The sequence below is a fragment of the Taudactylus pleione genome, unplaced genomic scaffold (assembly GCF_031769625.1).
Source record: "Taudactylus pleione unplaced genomic scaffold, aTauple2 ptg000199l, whole genome shotgun sequence".
Classification (NCBI taxonomy): Eukaryota; Metazoa; Chordata; class Amphibia; order Anura; family Myobatrachidae; genus Taudactylus; species Taudactylus pleione.
Window position 1 is genome coordinate 9,889,514 of NW_028284601.1, and position 19,337 is coordinate 9,908,850.

A 19,337-nucleotide genomic window follows, 5' to 3' on the forward strand; every position below is an offset into this window, starting at 1 on the left:
TACGACCAGACCCTAAGGTTGGGTCTGGGCATTCGTAAGCCCCAGGGAGCTTCCTGCTCTGATCGAGCAGGAAGCTCCCCACTGACATCAGCAATGATGTCAGTGGGGCCGCCCCTTCTGGCAGGAACACCTCCGCTTGAGCAGACACGCCCTAGATAGATCCGCTCTCTGCGCCACAGGACATCTCCCAACTATCATGTTACAGTCTGTCTTTGAAAAATGACAGTTGGGAGATTATTAAGAGACTTTGGGGGTGATTCAGACCCGGACGCTAATCTGCACTCAGTCACAGCCCAAAGGGGCCGGGTATGCAAATTCTGTGATTGATCGCACTGTCTGGTGTAAGGACGCCCTCTATGTCTTAGAGAGCAATGGCAGAGTGAGCGCATGCCGGTGTAAAGACGCCCAGTTTTCTTTCTTAGCACATGTCATCCCCAGGAAGTGTATGATTAATCAGAACCATCGAGAGCCATCGTAGCTGCATGCAGAGCTTGAGGTAGACCCTACCCCGCCGCAAGGACTGTGATCACTGCAAGCTGAAATACAACCAAGTGACGTGTACAATGAAGCCTTTATGCTAATTAGGCACACCCATAAAATGCAGTTTTGACGCCCAGACACGCCTGCATTCGCTGCACCACTCACCTGTTCACAAGCACCTTCCACTGTTACCACCCACAAATGGAGCTGTCACTCAAAGTAAAGCTCAGTCTAAGTGCTACGAGTGCACATTTCCCGAGCACAGTGACTGGCTTGCGCATGTGCACTGCGACGCATATGCAGACGTGTGTTAATCGTCCATAGCAAGCGAATGTGGCTTAGCGTTCGGGTCTGAATCAGGCCCTTTGTTCTAAAAGGAAACTCCTACCTATAGGCTACTGTTTCAGGAGTCTTCAGGTCCCCATAAGAGCTATTTTATCAGCTCAGTAATAACGCACTGTTTATTTAAGTTTGAGAGCAGATCACAGGACAGTCTGCACTATATCCCTGAGTAGATCACAAGACAGCCTTCACTATATCTCTGGGCAGATCACAGCACAGCTTGCACTATATCCCGGAGCATAACAGCTTCACTGACTGTGTGGAAAGCTACAGTCTAGCCAAGATAGACACAATTATGTTGCTCTTATGAACCTTCACTGATTATTGCTACACTTGTTGCCAAATTCCTTCTATTTGTCAGCAAGCCCAGGACAGGATTAAAGCATATATAATTCTTCGTAGTGCAGCCTACTGAGGAAAACTAGGACACTTAACAGATTTCCTTAGGAGTCAGTGAGACCAATTGTTTGTTATCTACGATTGTTCAAGGGATTCAATTCATCGAAGCAATATTTGTGCACCAATGATACAGTGCAACTGGCCAGCAACTAGTAAATTATAAGAACTTGAGTTTTCATAAAACATATGTTATAATTTTTATGTGATAGTCAAAAGTTAATTGTATTTATTTACTGTGATGAACTAACCAACTTCATATGTAGATGAACAGCCCCGGCGACTGAAAGGTTCCAGGTTCCAGTAAAATAAATATTACCGGGTTGGGTGTAAATATCATTGTTACTGATATATATTGTTTGTAAGGTACTAATCTGAATATTGTTGTCATGTTCTGACCTCCTACTCTTATACTCCTTATTGTTAATAAACCTATAAGTGGTTATGATGAAAAAAACTGATCTGATATCTTGTGCCACTATTGGGGATAATTACTCCCAGAAAACCAGCTGAAAACGTGCTTTCAGGTAGAATTCCAGTACAGTAAGGCTGGGTACACACCTAAAAGACCAGCAATCGTGCCGATGTTCAGGTCGATTTGCCTTCACCCTGGACATCGCATGATTGCCGGTACACACTGCACAATTTAATGAATGACGAACGATTACTTGTTCCGTCTTTCATTAATATGTATGGCGCGGCATGTAATATCTTGTGATTGACTGTGCAGCACAGCCAATCACACGATAATGCATGCGACCAGCGGGAGTGCGCAATTGTGCATACACACTAGGCAATATACGTGATTTGTCATGCTGATACGCCAAAATCGTGCCAATATCGTCCTGGTGCGTTTGCACCCTAAGTCTGATATTTGTTAACCTGCATTAATAGTGTGACCGGGTTGTCACAGTGATGAGCTGCAGAAGTTTGGAGACTCTCTGATATCCCTGCTGAGGCTGGAATTAGAGGGAAGCTGTCCCAGCAACACGCTGCTTGGTGAGAAACTTCCAGTCACTATATTAGACATGTCTAAGCTCCACAAAGTCACCTGTTTTCAGAGACAGTTACATTGAATCCATCTCGCACAATCATTGCAGACAGTGCTGCAACTGTTCCTGTTAGTATGCAGGACTTCCAGCTCTACTCTCTCATGCTACAGTAGCTAACATTTACCGTGCAACAAGTGGTCACAATGTGTACTCTAATGCTTTATACAGTACTATAGACACTATTTCTTGCATATTTGTTAAATTTAATAATTTGGTGTAGGATTTAATTGCCATTATTTGATACAGTGTAGGATATAACTTTGATTATATGTTTTGTGTTTGAATTAGGCCTTAAACCACATAGCTGAATAAACCGTATTATTATTTTGCATCATATCTTTGTCCCAATCTCTGTTAACCGGGAGATAGACCTTGCCTCTCTGCCAGGGGGGGCAGCAAGTATTTTTAGAAGAGGACCATCCTACATCAACTCTAAAAGCATTGCTCCCACTTCACCTCATAAGCCACCAGGGTATCACATATACAGTGATTAAACCTTTATGGGACTGCATTTTCCTCTGGTGTAATAGATATACCCTATATACATGACTGACAGGTGTTTCTTTGGCCAGGCTGTGGGAGCTAAAGCTACCCGCAACCTGGCCCGGTCCTAGCAACTAGCGAGGCCAGGAAGTCTGTGTGCACCCATGCAGACTCTGGCCTCGTCCCTCCCAGGAATAGTGGGGTGACACGTCACCATTTCCGGGAATGCTCCCAGGGAACGTCCCCACTCTGCCTCCCAAATGCTGCATCCTGTCATTCAGGCTGCGGCTTGGAGACACTGCAAGCGGACTCGCAGTCGGAGGGCTGCACATGCGCAGTACTGCTCCTGCGCATGCGCAGTCCCCCCCACCCCTAAAACATGTGATGTACTTGAAAGTATGAAAAATTATTACTGAAGCGCTGTTATTGACATAATAAATTATTGGAAAAACTTTATTTTAACCATAAGGACAGACATGTACTATCGAAAAAGTACATACCCCACCTCTGAATAAATTTTCCAATGCTAAGAGCAACCAAACTGCTCTGTATAAATAAAAAAGACAAGTAAATAAATGAAATAAAATAATAGGTTTATTTAACTGTGGGTCTGATTCAGCAGTACTCGCAAGGGCACTGCTAATTGGAGATTCCCGATTATCAGGAATCTGCATGTGTGCACAGGGCCGTAACTAGGGTGGTGCGACCTGTGCCATGGCACAGGGCACCGCAGGGTAGGGGGCGCTGTTTGGGCCACTCAATTTTCATGTTTATTATCATCCTTACTTGTAGCTTCCTCTTCTTTTATCCCCAGAATCTGCTTGCCTCCCCTATTTCTTCCCTTGCCCTTCCCCATGAGGCCATAGCCCTTTTTAGGGTGCATTAGCTTATGCCCCTATTTGAAAATGGGGGAGGGGGCACCAATGCTCTTTCTGGCACAGGGCACCAAAAAAGTCTAGGTACGGCTCTGTGTGCGCAGGACCCATTCTTCGAGTGTGTAGCCGCACGCAGACCCTTCAATGCCTATGCCTGATTGACAGGCAGAGGCATTTAAGAGGCAGGGCGGCCACAGTTCTTGGAAACGGGGGGGTGTCCGCCCCATTTTCCAGGAGTGGCAAGCCCAGGATCTGTGATGCAGAGTGTTATATTGGGCACTACTAATGTGTTATATTTGGCACTACTACCATGTAGCATAGTCTGTAAAGGGCATTACTGTGTGGTATAATGTGTGTAAGGGACATTACTTTGTAGTGTAAGGGACATTTAATGTATAAAGGGCACTACTACTGCGTGGCATGCTGTATATAAGGGCTACTACAGTGTAGCATAACCTGAATGGGCTCTGTGTGGGGGCAAATGCATGTGTTTTTTTTTACCTCTGGGGGTAATTGATCATCTAGCTATGAGGCCCACAAATTTCTAGTTATGACCTTGCATGCAAACACAGAGGGCAACTAATAAATATTGCCTCTTTAAAAAGGACTAACTCTGGATTTAATATGAACTTGCATGAGTCATAGGGGTAAATTTACTAAGATGGGCGTTCTATTAAGAATTGATGGTGCCCATAGCAACCAATCAGTTTCTACTTCTCATTTATCTAGCACCTTCTAGAAGATAATAGCTGGAATTTGATTGGTTGCTTAGGGCAACATCACTTTTTAATAGAACTCCCATCTTAGTAAATTTACCCCATAAAGTTTGACACTTACTCAGACTGTGAGGTTAAAAGGATACTTGTGCAGCTTTTACACAGACTGCCAATTTCCACTTTAGGCAGCCTCAGAACTTGTGTAATTTAAGAGTATATAATTTTTAGGGATTGTGTGACATTGTGTGGCCCTGACGAAGTTCAAGCCTAGGCAAATACCTAATCCTGGTCAAACTCTACCGCCCTGCCAAATTTGGCAGAGCTAGGTCCACAACTCTGGTCAAGCATAAAAAGTACAGACACACTTTCTCGCTTATATAGATATGAAATTAATACTCCATGAAATAACATTAATGGTAAGCATGTTATCCATTATTGAGCTATGGAAGATACTGATTACATACTAAGGAATGGGATTGAAATGCTGACGGCTGTGTAGCTGCTGGTTCAAATCCCGACAGCGCTACCCCAATGCGGAGGAAATCCCGACAGCATAGGTAAGTAATCTAACCCACCCCTCTCCCCCCTAACACTAGCCCTCCTTTAGGGGTGCCTAACCTCCCCCCTAGTGCCTAGCCCTAACCTCCCTCACTAGTGCCTTACCACGTCCCCCCGTTAGTGCCTAAACTTAACCCCCCCTCCCTGCACCCTAAACCTAACCATCCCGGGGGGTCCCTAACCTACACCCCCGTGCGAAAACCTAACCCCCCCTTTCCCTAGCTTAACCCTAACTGTCCCCGGGGGGGTGCCTAACCTTAAGTCCCCCCAGGGGGACAAAAAACCTAAGACCCCCATCCCCAGCTTCATTGCTACTTACCTCCGGCACAGGACGATCGGTCTGGTGTCCTGTCGGGGTCCCCGCATTGGGATTAACATAGGCGTCGGTATTTTGACGCCTATGTTAAATGCTCTGCCGGGATTGAGATCAACGGCCACTCAAAGCTAAATCCCCATACTAAGGGTCTTATTTAGAGTAGGGTGCTGGTATATGTCAATGTTTTTGTGTATATGCTCACATTTCCATATTGGGCATGCTCACTAAAATGCATCTGTATTTAAATTTGTGTGGTTCTTAGTTACACATCCCTTTACACCTGAAGTTGGTAGGCAGGCATAGGTAGAGTAAGGTAAAGGATATGTACTATAATCATATTTGGATGCATCCCCAGATACGATATTTATGAGGTATATCTTTAGTGGGTAGTAGAGGCTTGTTTAAAGTTATGCAATGATGATAATGGTACCAGCAACACTATCTATAAGCTTCCGATTGGCTGTTTGCGTGTTTACCCTTCCAGCTGATAGTACTTAATCCATCAGCATCTGTCTATAACAGGATGAGTCAAATTATTTTATTCATATTACTTATCTATCATTTCCATTTGGACAACTGCAAACAAGGTGACTCTTACAGGATTTATAAAGGGGTAACCGCCTATGTGTCTAACACCACCCAGTGGTCTGTACGCCAGGTCATAGATGCCCTTGTGCCCAGATAACCTTACACAGGTGTGTCCTTATATACTGTGGCTCAAGTCATGCCTAATAACACCTCTCAGTGAGCCATGTCCCGTGCGGCTCAGCCAAGTCAAGCATCTTTTCTGCTCAAAATACATGTCTTAAGGGCTCATTTATCAACGAGTTTTATCATATTTCATGATTAAACTCGTTGATAAATGGGCCCCTTTGTAGCATAAATAAAACAAATGGAAGCAACAAAACTGCATTGTTATTGTACACAGATCGGTGGGTTGTGCAATGTGTGTCTGGAGCAGGCATAAGGCTGTTGGAAGCAGAAAAAGAGAAAAAATACAAGTGCACACTTCTAACCATGCTAATCCTAATAATAATACTGCTAAATTGCATCAAAGAGGATCTTAGCATAATAATGGCCATAATTATGGGCCTGCCCACTGCATCCAGGTGACCTCTATCAGGCAGGTCCCTAACACTCATATGGAACAGTTTTGGGACTGGTATTGAGGTGTGGGGCTCTCTGGGCTGGTGTGGCTGGACTGTTTCATGGTATCATAATGTACACTTTTTCACTTCTTTAGTTTGTTTTTTATATATGTAGCACGTCATACACTTTTAATTATAACCTCTTACTTATGTAAGACTTAACACATAGGCGTTTCTTTATAATTCTTTAACCATCACTTGTAATCTTGCACTAGTGTGATGCTATGGGTAGGTTCTGCTGGGTTGGCCTGGGGGGTCCCGTGCCCTGTATATGTTCCATAGGAGTGATAGGGACCTGCCTTATAGAGGTCAATATTCTATAGAAGCTCCTTTTATATCCCATAAATTGCGGGGATCTAAAACACCTGTGTGTGTTAATTACTATAAACAGCCGTTTCTCATATAAAAACAATTAAAAAATATCTAGTAAAGTTGATGGAGGCAATCTTACCAAATATACAATCATATTACAAGGGCAATTCTTTGAATTATAATAAAATGTACATTTCTTGTTAAACAGTATAAGTTCCCCACGGAACGTCGAATTTCTGGTCATGTGACAGCTCTATGACGACATGGTCAAGTAGGACCCGTCCTGTATCTCGGCAACCAGAGCGGGAATGCGATACATTCTGTGGCTTGGGTGCGGTGGGCAATCCCCTCTGGAAAGGATACAATCTGAACCCTCCCAGCTCCCCCTGCGCTGCACATCAAACCTAATGATATTGCTAGTGAACAGTGGTATGTTAATGAAAGACGGAACAGTGATTGGTCCATCGTTCTTTAACTCGTTCAAGTGTGTACCGGCAATCCCTGTTCAAAGACATTCAACCCAATGTTGGAATTAATGCCCATTGCTCCAGTGTGTACCCGGCTTTACCAAGCCAGAGCTCTGATTGGTAACCCTCTGCCATGGTTTCTCCCTCACCAGCAGCCTCATGAAAGATCACAGTATAATGCACATTCGTGCGATACACACACAGTGGCTTCACCCAACAGGGACAAAGCAAAGTTATCTATCTATGCAAGTCCCCATTGCTGGGTAGAGGATAACACCATCTCATCCCAATATCTGATTTCTCCATTGTTAATCTATTAATACATTGAGAATAGCTGAGAAAACCCTTTTGTCCAGTGAAAATATCATAAAAAGAGTTTTTCTCACCTGAATATACAGACTCTTAAAACTAGGGTTACCACCTTTTCATTTTCAGATTCCCAGACAGATAGCATGACAAGGCGCATGGTCAAATACACAGTAGAGTTACACACATTTTATTCCCCAGATTTCAGGCCCTCAAATGTCTCTATATGTCATCTGCACCTAATATATGCCTCAGAGCTCCATGTATGCCTCAGAGTCTCCTTATGGCCCTTTGTATGCCATCTATAAGCCCTCTCATGAGCCTTTATATGACTCAGAGTCTCTCATAACCTGGATGAATGGCAACAAGTGCATCACATTGGCCCTACACCAAAACATAAGAAAATAGCTACAAGGTCCCAAGCTTCATCAAGGCTCATACACACTAGACGATCATTTGAACGATATTGACAGTAATGATATCGTTATTGTTCATATGCATTCATATTGACCAGTGTATATGAATGATATCGTTAATGATGCGCGCTCCTGTGGATCGTTAACAATGTCTTTAAAAAGTGATTTCTGAGAGTTTTGTCCCATCAGTTTCTGTATTAGTATTGTTATTTTGAAGTTTGTCTTATTTTTTATCCTGTCTAATTTATTTTATATAGTCTTTGCCAGTGTTTCAGTTTTAACAGTGGAGTTTGTCAATCAAGAACATGTGGTAGTTATTTGATGATCTACTATTGGATGCCACTTGTTTCCCATTTTTACAGTTGTTTTTCAACAGTATGAACTTAGGGCCTGATTCAGACCCGCTCGCAAGCGGGTCGATGGTGCCCTAGTGTGCATGCGCACGACGGAGGGAGCTCCGTCATGCGCATGCGCGAGACCCACATAGCGACAGCCAAGCTGTTGCTATGGGTCTCGCACCAAAGGGGGTGTGCTGTCGATGGTGAGTGACAGCACACCCCCTTTGGTGGGCGTGCCGGGGGTGTGGCTGCCCAGACGGAGGCGTTCCCATGGGAACGCCTACCGTCTGGGGCCGGCCCCACTGACATCACTAGTGATGTCAGTGGGAGTGCTTTTGGCTCTGATAGAGCTAAAAGCACTCCAGGGCTTGTGGCAGCGAGACCCTACCGCAGGGTCTCGTCGCAAGCCCGATGGTCGTGATGGTCTTGACCATCGCGATCATCTTTTTGGCCGCTCGCATAAGCTGTGGGTGGTCACCCACAGCTATGCGAGCGGCCAGGAGGCCGCTCCATTTTTAGGTAGGAGGGCCCTGATTCAGAGCGAGCGCTCTGGTCAGAGCGTCCGGCTCTGAATCAGGCCCTTAGAGTTTAATCAATACAGAACTTCAGTATTTCTGCAAACAGCATATGTCAGTTATTGGTGATGGTTATGAAAATTACTAGAATCTCACTGTTGTGCAATGTACACAATCGGGAACAATCTAGGGGAACTTTAACCAACAGTGATCTAAAAATTTACCAATAATGTATTTCCAGTTCTAATTATAGCCTAACTAGTTGTAGATATTTAGCTATATTTAGCTGTTTACATTTAGCTGTTTGCAGATACTGTAGTATATATCCCAGCAATTAAATATATGATAACGACCAACAATGTTTATATATATCTCAGTGATATAATCTACAACTTTACACTGTGTAATATCTAGAAACTGATTTGCTTCATGTGTCGCATTTGTACAATTAGTAACTTTGATATCTATATAACTGCACTTTGTTGCTGGATGGTACACAATCCATTCATTGAAAGTAATGTCTGAGTTCTGACACCGTTAACGGTATACAAACTGGAGTACACCAGAAGGGATGGTGAACCTGAGAGTGTATATGGGCTTCTTTGGCATCCTTAACCACTGTCAAATGCATTTATCTGCTTTAATAGCCATCAACAATGGTGATTTTGTCTTTTTCACCAGGCTCCCGCTATGATACAGCGGGATGCAGTAAATATCCAGACAGTCAGGATGCCACCATCGGAATCCCGATGCCAGCTTCCCTGCTGCCAGCATTCCGACGGTAAGTACTGGAGTTAGGGGGAAGGTTAGGCTTAGGGGTTAAGGTTAAGCACTAGAGGGAGGGTTAGGGTTAGTCACTAGGGTGGGAGAGTTAGGTTTAGGGTGCAGGGAAGGAGGCTTAGGGGTAGGGAGATGGGGAGGGTTAGGACACTGACCGCCGGGATCCCGAGCGCAGCCATCCTGTACTCAACCCGGTACAGCTTATGCCTAATGAGCTATGAAGCCTCTTGTCACTGAGGGAAACTATTACGCCACCTAGTGGTTGATGTTCTCCCTTAGTCCATGCTCCATTCTATGAATAACAACACAAAAAACAGTATTTGGAGGAAGAGGTCACCAATTAAATCAATAATTGCGCTGACCACAAAAAGTTATTAGCGGGGGGCATGGCATGGCAGCCTAAGTGTATGGACGCACTTCCCTGGAGCTCCTGCTCTTTCCCTTAAACCCCGGCGATCAGACAACTGACCCAGCGGGCCAAACGGGACTTCTCCACCAGAGCTCTTGCTACCCTCTGGTGCCCAAGCGGAGCTGTCTCTGGTGCTTACCGGTGCCCACATCATCTCCCGCTCAGTGGGGCCTGGTCAACTCCACACATCCCCGGACTAGCCTGTGGCACTGCTCCGAGTCGCGAGTCACGTGACGTGTACCCGCCGGACAGAGCTCCACTGGCCTGCACAGAGACAGGCGAGTACTCCTGTCACACTCCCCAGCCACCCTCATACTACCTGGCTTTCTCCCCCCTGAAGGGCTGCTACAGAGAGACTCCTGTTACACAAGTCTCAGTGAAGGCAGGCGACCATCTTTATTATTCATACCTTCCTTGCTAGCTGGATAACTCTTATTTTCAACTCCCTGGAGAAGCCTAAGCTGTTTCATATGGCTAGAATTTGATTCCCATCCCCCATCAGCTGTGTCACGCTTCTAATTAAGGCATCATCATTTCGGGACTATCATTACATTTGCCTTTATACTGTTATTTGAGTGATTTGAACTGTATTCCCCATCGGAGTAACATGCCACCTAAATGGAATTTAGGTGGCATGTGGAGTAACATGCCACCTAAATGGAATTTAGGTGGCATGTTACTCCAATGGGGAATACAGTCCCATTTTGTTTTCTTTTCCTTTTTCTGTTTTTTTTTCCTGTATACTCCCCTACTGAAACTCCTTTAATTACCTTGTTTTTTTTACTCTTTTTTTTCTCTGGGTACATATCACCGGTATTGTATTTTTTTCCATCTTCTACACCCAAAGTTCATTTTTATATTTAGGATGTCTGTATACTACCAGCTTTTAGCTTGTCTTGGTTACAAATGATTAATGTAATATCGATTAATGTGAAGGGCTTAAATTCCCTTAATAAAAGAAAATTAGCGCTACATTATTTTTCTAAAACTAAGGCACATATAGTAGCTTTACAAGAGATGTACTTCCTTTGCTCTTCCCCCCCTCAATTCTCCGACTGTTCACTTCACTTTGCTATATGTCCAATGGCCCTAGCAAGAAAGCGGGTGTAGCTATACTCCTCACCACTTCTTGCAAATTCATTCTTGAAAAGCAAGTGACAGATCAAGAAGGTCGCTACCTTATCCTTATTGGTAAATTGGAAGATACCCCTGTGACTATTGCTATGGTATATGCTCCCAACACAAATCAGACTGCTTTCACCAGACATTTCTGTAATGTTTTCCACTCTCGCTGTAAGGGCCTCCCTCTTATCTTGGGCGACTTTAACATGGTCCTTGATCCTAATATGGATAAATCTATGCCTAAAACTCCCCATCGGATACACCCCCCTCATGACCACTCACAGGCGTTTCAACGTATTCTACTAGAGTATGATTTATATGATGTATGGAGAGCTAAAAACCCCTCGGTAAGAGACTATACCTCTTACTCTCATGTCCATCTTTCATATTCGCAGATTGATTTTGCTCTTTCTGACAAATGGACCCTCCAACAGATTAAACGGGCCTCTGTCCTGCCATTGATGTGGTCAGATCACTCAGCCCTCAGTTTGCAATGGAATATTTCCCCCCTAAGAACTCCCCCTGGCCCATGGCGTATGGGTGATTATCTCCTTAATAACCAAGATGCGAGACAAGTTATTTCCTAGTCCCTATCTTTATATCTCGAGACCAACCCTGTTGGTGACACGTCGGTGTTCACGGTTTGGTGTGCCATGAAAGCGGTGGTCCGTTGGACAGCTATTCAGATGGCAGCTCGACTACAAAAAATAACTTTGCAATGCCAGACAGAGTTAGGAATTCAAATTGCTGACCTGGAAGCTAGACACAAAACATCCCCATCTGATACTACCCTATATAGAGCTCTCCTAAAAGTAAGGGATGAATGGAACGTAATTGCCCTCAGAGAGGTGCATAAATCCCTTGCTAAGTTAAAACAAAAATATTACATACAAGGAGATAGGGTGGGAAGGATGCTAGCTAGGAAGCTTAGAGGGAAAGTAGCTAGAGACCGGGTTAGAATGGTTAGTAATTCACATGGCATTAACTTCTCTGACCCAATGGCAATTGCTAACACATTTGACATTTTTTACTCACAACTTTACAATTTAGTGGATGATACCTCGGTCTCTCAGCCGACTTCGGACGATATCGATAAAATCCTGAATTATATTAAATTGCCCTCTCCAAACTCAGAGGCTCTGCAGTCCCTCAGCAATCCATAGTCGTTTGAGGAGATTGTGGCAGTTATTAAATCACTCCCCTCAGATAAAGCCCCGGGCCGAACGGCTATATAAATTTATTCTATAAATATTTCTCGGACCCTTTGGCCCCTCTTTTGGCTCAAGTTTTTAATGAAGCTTCTGCTTCTGGTACCTTCCCCTAAGAAATGTTAGAGGCTAGGATTGTGGCCTTCCCCAAGCCTTGCAAAACCCCCACTTTGCTAGCTAACTATCGACCAATAGCTTTACTCAACACAGACATTAACATACACGCTAAGCTTATTGCCAATAGACTCAACCACCTCCTGCCCTCCCTTATACATCAAGATCAGGTAGGATTTGTACAAGGGAGACAGTCCCCTGACAATACCAGAAGAGTTATCAATGTTATCGATGCCTTCTCTGCAATGAATGCCCCTCTATTGTTATCATTAGATGCATTCGATAGAATCCACTGGGGATATCTACATGCTGTTCTCCATAAATTTGGCATCAGAGGTAGGGCCCTGACTTCTATATCAGCTCTTTATTCCTGTCCTATGGCTAGAGTATTTATAAATGGCCTTCTTGTCCCTATATTCCAGATAACCAATGGTACCCATAAAGGATGCCCCTTATCCCGACTAGTTTTTGCTTTGGCGATCGAGCCACTGGCAGAAACAATTCACTCTAAAACCTCCATTTGTGGCCCCGAATTATTTGGGTTAGTTCATAAAGTCTGTCTATTCGTGGACAATGTCCTTTTATCCATCACAGATCCCTCCTCCTCTCTACCCCACCTCCATAGCGTCTTAAATGAATACTACAAGATTTCATATTTTAAGCTGAACTCCTCTAAGACTGAGGCTCTCCCTATCAATTTTACTCCAGATGTTCTTCAATTCCTCAATAGTCCGTTCTCATATTCATGGCAGGACAGAAGCCTAAAATATTTAGGAATTCAGAATACCCCTAAAACCACATCTCTGATTCCCTGTAACTACCTCCCACTACTGAGTAAGATTTTGCTTATGTTGTCCGATTGGATGCTACAAGAAGTATCTTGGATGGGGCTTATAGCGGCCCTCAAAATGGTTATTCTACCCAAATTATTGTACATATTTAGAACTATCCCCAGTATAGTTCCCAACTACTTGTTAAATAAGATCTAAGCCATTTTCCGTAAATATGTCTGGAAGGACAAGAAACCTAGGCTAGCAAGACGCACTATGTCACTCCCTAAATCTGAAGGAGGTCTTTCTTTCCCGGACCTGCACTGCTATCAATTGGCAAGTCTCTTATCTCAGCTTAGTGAATGGTCTGTTTTAACTGACCCAAAAGCAGCTAACTCTGTTTCCATTATTATGGCTGCTGCCCACTAGTAAACCAATTCAACTCAGCCAGTCAGTGGCGGTACAGGCATCCCGTAAAGCCTGGTTAGAGTTTGTGTAACTGTCAGAAGACATATCCCTACCACTACCTGATCTCTCTCTGAAGAGCATTGTAAGGTTGGTCCCAGATTTGTCCTTCTGTGCCTGGATATCTCAGGGAATATTTTCTCTAAACAATGTTCTGATAGAGAATTCCTTGGCCTCATTTGCTCAATTCCATTCACAATATCACACTTCATATATGGACTTCTACAAATACCTTCAGTTACAGCATTGGCAATACACCAAACCCTCACAAGATTTCAGCATTACCCCGTTATATTCAGGACAAACTTTTTAAAACTGGTATTAAAGGCAATTTAACTTGGAGGTACTCAATACTAATCCATCCTCAGACTCCGGCATGACTCTCCTCACGAAGTGGGAGAGTGATCTTTCACACTCCCTCACTTCGGCTCAATGGCATAAGGGATTCCAAACATGCTTTTGTCTGTCTAAATGCATTTCCCACAGTGAGCATGTCTATAAATTGCTTCACAGATAATATTTAACTCCTGCTCTTATGCATACCATTCAGCCATCTAACTCTAATTTGTGCTGGCGGGTTTGTGGTCATGTAGGGACACTATTGCACATTTTTTGGTCCTGCCCCAAGATTGCCACCTTGTGGAAATCGGTTTTCTCCCTCATCTCAAAATTCTCACAATCCCATGTTATCCCATGTCCGATTATAGCTTTGTTTCATATACCAGGCGGAACTATTGTACTGAATATCACGTACATAATGGGCCATATCCTCATTTCCACCAAACTCCTTCTTGCCCACTATTGGCGCACTTCTACTATTCCTACAATAGAAGCTGTTGAGAGAAGCATACAATCTCATTATGAGTTAGAAGTGACTGGAGTCCCGTTCTCATCCTCGACCTCCAACCCTCATAATCGATGGTTCGGTTGGAATGAGTATTGGTTGTCAATAAATCATTAAAATATTTTTGTTCTCTAGCTCATTCACAATTCTATATACGTATATGTATTCATTTGTATTTCCATGTTCATTAATATGTGTGTTTCTTTTCTTTTTGTTTGAACTTGTTGATCTCAAATTTGTATGTGGACATGTTGTATTGTATTGTATTGGATGTAATTTTTTGTGTGTACCTACACCCCTCTTATTCTCTCTTCTTCCTTTTTTTCCTTTCTGTAGCTTTCTTACTCATTTATATACTTGTAAATAAAAGTTGTACTATACATACCATGCGTTCGCAGGTTCCTTTCCCTGGCTCAGTACTAAACCATTCTTTATCACTGACCAAATGTAATACTTATATTTAAAAACAAATAAAATAATAAATGTTTGTTTTGTGGGGTATTATACTAATACTAATTTTATATTCATTATCAAGTTATATTTAGAAATCCCGGCACCTCTCACAATACCGATGCTGACATCCCGACCATCGGGATACCGAAGGTAATAAGCAGGGTGGGGGGAGGGTTAGAGTTAGGTTTAGGCACAAGGGGGAGGGCTAGGGTTAGACACTAGGGGGGTAGGGTTTGGTTTAGGGTGTGGGGAGGGGGAGGTTAGGTTCAGGCACTTGGGGGGAGGTTAGGGTTAGGCACCAAAGAGGGAGGGTTTGGTTTAGGGTGTGGGGAGGGGGAGGTTAGGTTCAGGCACTTGGGGGGAGGTTAGGGTTAGGCACCAAAGAGGGAGGGTTAGGGTAGGAAGAGGGGGATGGTTAGCATACTGAACAACAAGTGTCGGTATGCTAGCCCTGTTGGGATGTCGGTGTTGGAAGTCTGCCAGCCGGGATCCCGACTGCCGGCATTTCATACCCAACCCCTTTTGAACAGCCAGTACAAAGGGGCCTATTCATCATCACTTAATTTATACAAAAGCATGTGAAAATTAACACTTTCACTTTCACATACTTTTGTATAAATTTAGTGTCAGGACCATTCAACAAGTTTCGAAATAGCATTTTTTCCGAACTTCATGGTGTTACTGTACACCATCCTGAGATGGCATTCAGCCCCCTATAATTTTCCCTGGCTGCTGTTCTGAAGGGGAAACATGACAGGCAAACTTGTGAGCAAGCTCCCAGAGTGAAATGTATGTCACTTCCGGTCCGGGACCTGACTTCCTGGCTCCAGCAGCTGTTTTCATCACCCATGGGGAGTCTCAACACAGGGATAATCATCCATCATGTAAGACACCGGGCACCAGTCTGATCAGCTGATGGTGTAGGCTCCAGATGTTAGTTTTTTCATTGCATACTCTATAGAGATTGTACACAATCTATTATATAGTTACTAACTTTAACTTTCTCCAACCATGTACTGAAACTTATTTTTTGTATTGTTATTCTGTATAGTGCTGGTAGAACATTTCTATATCTACACTCACTTTAAACCTCCTTTTCAGTCACTCGCTTTCGCATCCTGTCAGCCGGTCACTTGCAGTGCTATATAGCAACAAGTGACTGTGAGCAGCATTATTAGGAAAGCATAAGCACACTGCCTCTATCTATCTAATTTCTGTGACTAAGGGGTAAATTTACTAAAGTGAGAGTTTTTAGAAGTGAGTTTTAGAAGAGATGTTGCCCATAGCAACCAATCAGATTCTACTTAACATTTAACTAGCACCTGCTAGAAGATAATATCTAGAATCTGATAAGTTGCTATGGGCAAATTCTCTTCTAAAACTCACTTCTAAAACTCTCACTTTAGTAAATTTACCCCTAATAGTGGTAAGGTCACTCTCTCATTACATATTCGATGCATCAGCACATACCACAAAGCAGAAGTGACCAGTCCTATCAATTTTAGTCACATACTAGCCTCTATGACCTGTAGTAGACAGATAAGCATATTGTTGATTGGTTGCTTTGGTTTTTTTAGTGCAGATTTGTACATGTGAGCAATGATAGTAAATAACCCTTTTTTACTGTTTTACATTATGTGTTCTTAGCATGAAGACTTACAATCTAGTTGGCATGTTGTCATATCTTTACAACTAGTAACCCAAATGTCATCACTTGTTTATCACTGGTAATTTATCCTCTAATTCATATTTCCCAGAATTAATTACAATACAGACATCTATAAAAATGAATATTTTATTATTTTCAGTCAAGTCATATAAAAGTCATGAATATTAAAGGAATAAAAGCTATACAACCATTGTACAAAAGTAAAATCAATGTTGAAGTGTGAAGGAATAAAAGTGCTAATGACGAGGAATGACGGCCATCTTGTAGTTGCGGGGAAAGTGACCGGCACTGCTAATTTCAGGGCTTAAGTCCAAGTCCTCTGGAGATACCGATGTGGTCAGGGTGAACTTCTGAAGGAGTACTGTGAGAAACAGAAACAGCTCCATGCGGGCCAGGCCTTCTCCAGGACACTGCCGCCTCCCTAAAGTGGACAGTAACAATATAGTGAACTCAACCACAGTAAAAAGGGGTTTTCTTTGCTTTAAAATAAAAAATTATTTGTGGTAGATAAGTACACAGTAAAAGAATAGTACTCACTGGTGACTGGGTGGTTAGGGGGCATAGCTGTAAGAATCTTGGTGAGGCCAACTTTCATCCTACTTTTCTAATGCATCAATGTTGCAAAGTATGGTCCAGTATCTATGTGACCATGCAAAGCAGCTGGCCTGGGTGTTACTAGCAGTTACTGGGACACATTATAACATTGTTAAGGGTCCCGTGGGTTATACGCAACCACCTGGGCTCTATCCAAAAGTCACATACCAAAGTCAATGCTTTACAATATAGCTATTTGCATATCAGAACCAGAGGGCCGGATTCAGCACTGTACATAATTGTAAATACGTACGGAGATTGGCCGATTGTTCAGTACTGTGCATGCGTATGCACCGCACTGTGCGTGCGCTTCGATCGCCCTGCGATTACGGACGCACACAGGAATCCATCGCAGTGTAAGTGACAGGCTGTGAGTGTTTGGGGGTGGTGACAGGGGAGTGGTTGGAGAAACGCAGGTGCGCTTGTCCATTTGAACATCATTGTAAGGGCGTGCATGAATTAGCCACTGCTTGAGAGCCCGCTGTGTGCGCCGATACTTATTTATTCTGCGACAAGTCAAACCTGCTGTAATTGTGCATGCTGGACCGATGTGCATCGATGTTACCGATGTATACGCAGGACTGCGAGATATTACGGAAGTGAGAAAGCAGCAGTGGGCGTCTCTATGCTGGCTGGGCTGTGGCAGGTATTAGCATAATTTCACAGCTGCATTACATGCGATTACGCAGCTGCGATCACATTTGTGATCTATACTGAATCAGGCCCATAGTTAGTAAAACGGCAGCTTGAGCTTTACACGTTTATACTCTGTTAATATTGATAAATGTAAAAGTATTACAGTTCATGCACTGTCTCCTTTTTGCAATGCCCCGGGACATACTGTATAGAACTAGGCATGATATAAATATGTACTGCCCTACAATATTCAATATACAGACAGATTTTTATTAGAGGCAAGCAGTCTGGTGTGTCTTGGATCCCTCTGCCAAATTCGGAGGCAAAACGTAATCTTTCACAGACAAAACGTCATCTTTTATAGACATCAGTGCAAGTTGTCCATAAAAGATGACGTTTTGCCTCGTTCTGAAATCTAAACTTAGAGGAGTATTCAATATGGGAGCGAAAAGTCCATGGTGGACTTTTCGCTCCACATCGGAGCTTTTCCTGGGATAAAGTATTGGGCGCGTGCTCGCTTTATCCCCGTATTCAATTAAAAAGCTACGAAATCGGGAGCCGGCGAAATAGGATCGGCGAAAAAAAACGGGATTTACCTGGAATAAATTGTAGGACCCCCCTAAAGCTGTCAAAACATGGGGGATCACTATGGGTACCCACGTTTTTGCCTGCAAATGAAAGTCGGGCTTTTAAATAGCCGCGGCAGGTGTTTTTTTTTCCTACATTGAAGAAGTGATGCAGAAGAGGACTTAGGTTATTTTTTTTCATTTTTTTAAGTGGTCCCTTCAAATTTGGGGTACATGAAAATGGGTACTAGCATATTTTTAAGTACCTAAAGTGTTTTTTTTTAATTCTGCAAAAATGCACCTGCCGCTAATAATCTATTCTAGAAAACACCTGCCACATACTTGCAGAACAGCCCTGAACCTATTTCCCTATTTTTAAACACTTTTTTACATTTTTTTTTCACCCCAAGTGTTTAAATACATTTTTTGGGGTGTCCCTATTTTTTTTAAAACTTTTTTTGACACAGTTTTTTTTTAAATGTCATTCCCAGGGGTGCAGGCTATTTTTTTTAAGCCTGCACCCCTAAACCCCAATTCTGCACTTTTTTTCGCCACCTATTCAGTGTGAAAAGTTATCCCCGTTTTTTTTCAAAGACTTTTCAAACCTACGAAAAGTCTTTGAAATTCAATACAGGGATAATTGAAATCGGCGAAAATGACGTCAGCGGCGATAATTTATCGCCGATTCCAAAATTTTCGCTCCAAATTGAATACCCCTGTTGGTGGAAAGATCTGATCCAAAACAGAATTGCTCGTCTTTAATTTTTATAACAGTGTTCTTACAGTTAAATCAAGTATCGACTGTTTAACTGTAAGAGTGTAACTAGAAATATTGAATTATAGGCAATATTATGTATTACAGTAGCATATAATATAATATGGTGAATTGACATGTATATCAGTAAAATAGGGGACAATGGGGAAATGTAACAAAGTCTGATTTGAAATTCAAATATACCACAATTCCCCAGCGATTCTGGCATCCAC

The 19,337-nt window shown here is 42.9% G+C and overlaps 1 protein-coding gene across 1 annotated transcript in view; it reads right to left on the reverse strand.

The window, feature by feature from the left end:
• Positions 1 to 16,736: 16,736 nt before the first annotated feature.
• LOC148518776 (cytochrome P450 2A4-like) overlaps positions 16,737 to 19,337 on the reverse strand; it is a 32,009-nt gene continuing 29,408 nt past the window's right edge. Inside the window, exon 9 of the mRNA XM_088477108.1 lies at positions 16,737 to 16,975. Coding sequence (XP_088333234.1) covers positions 16,791 to 16,975 — 185 coding nt within the window. The 3' untranslated portion in view covers positions 16,737 to 16,790. The remainder of the gene's footprint in view (positions 16,976 to 19,337) is intronic.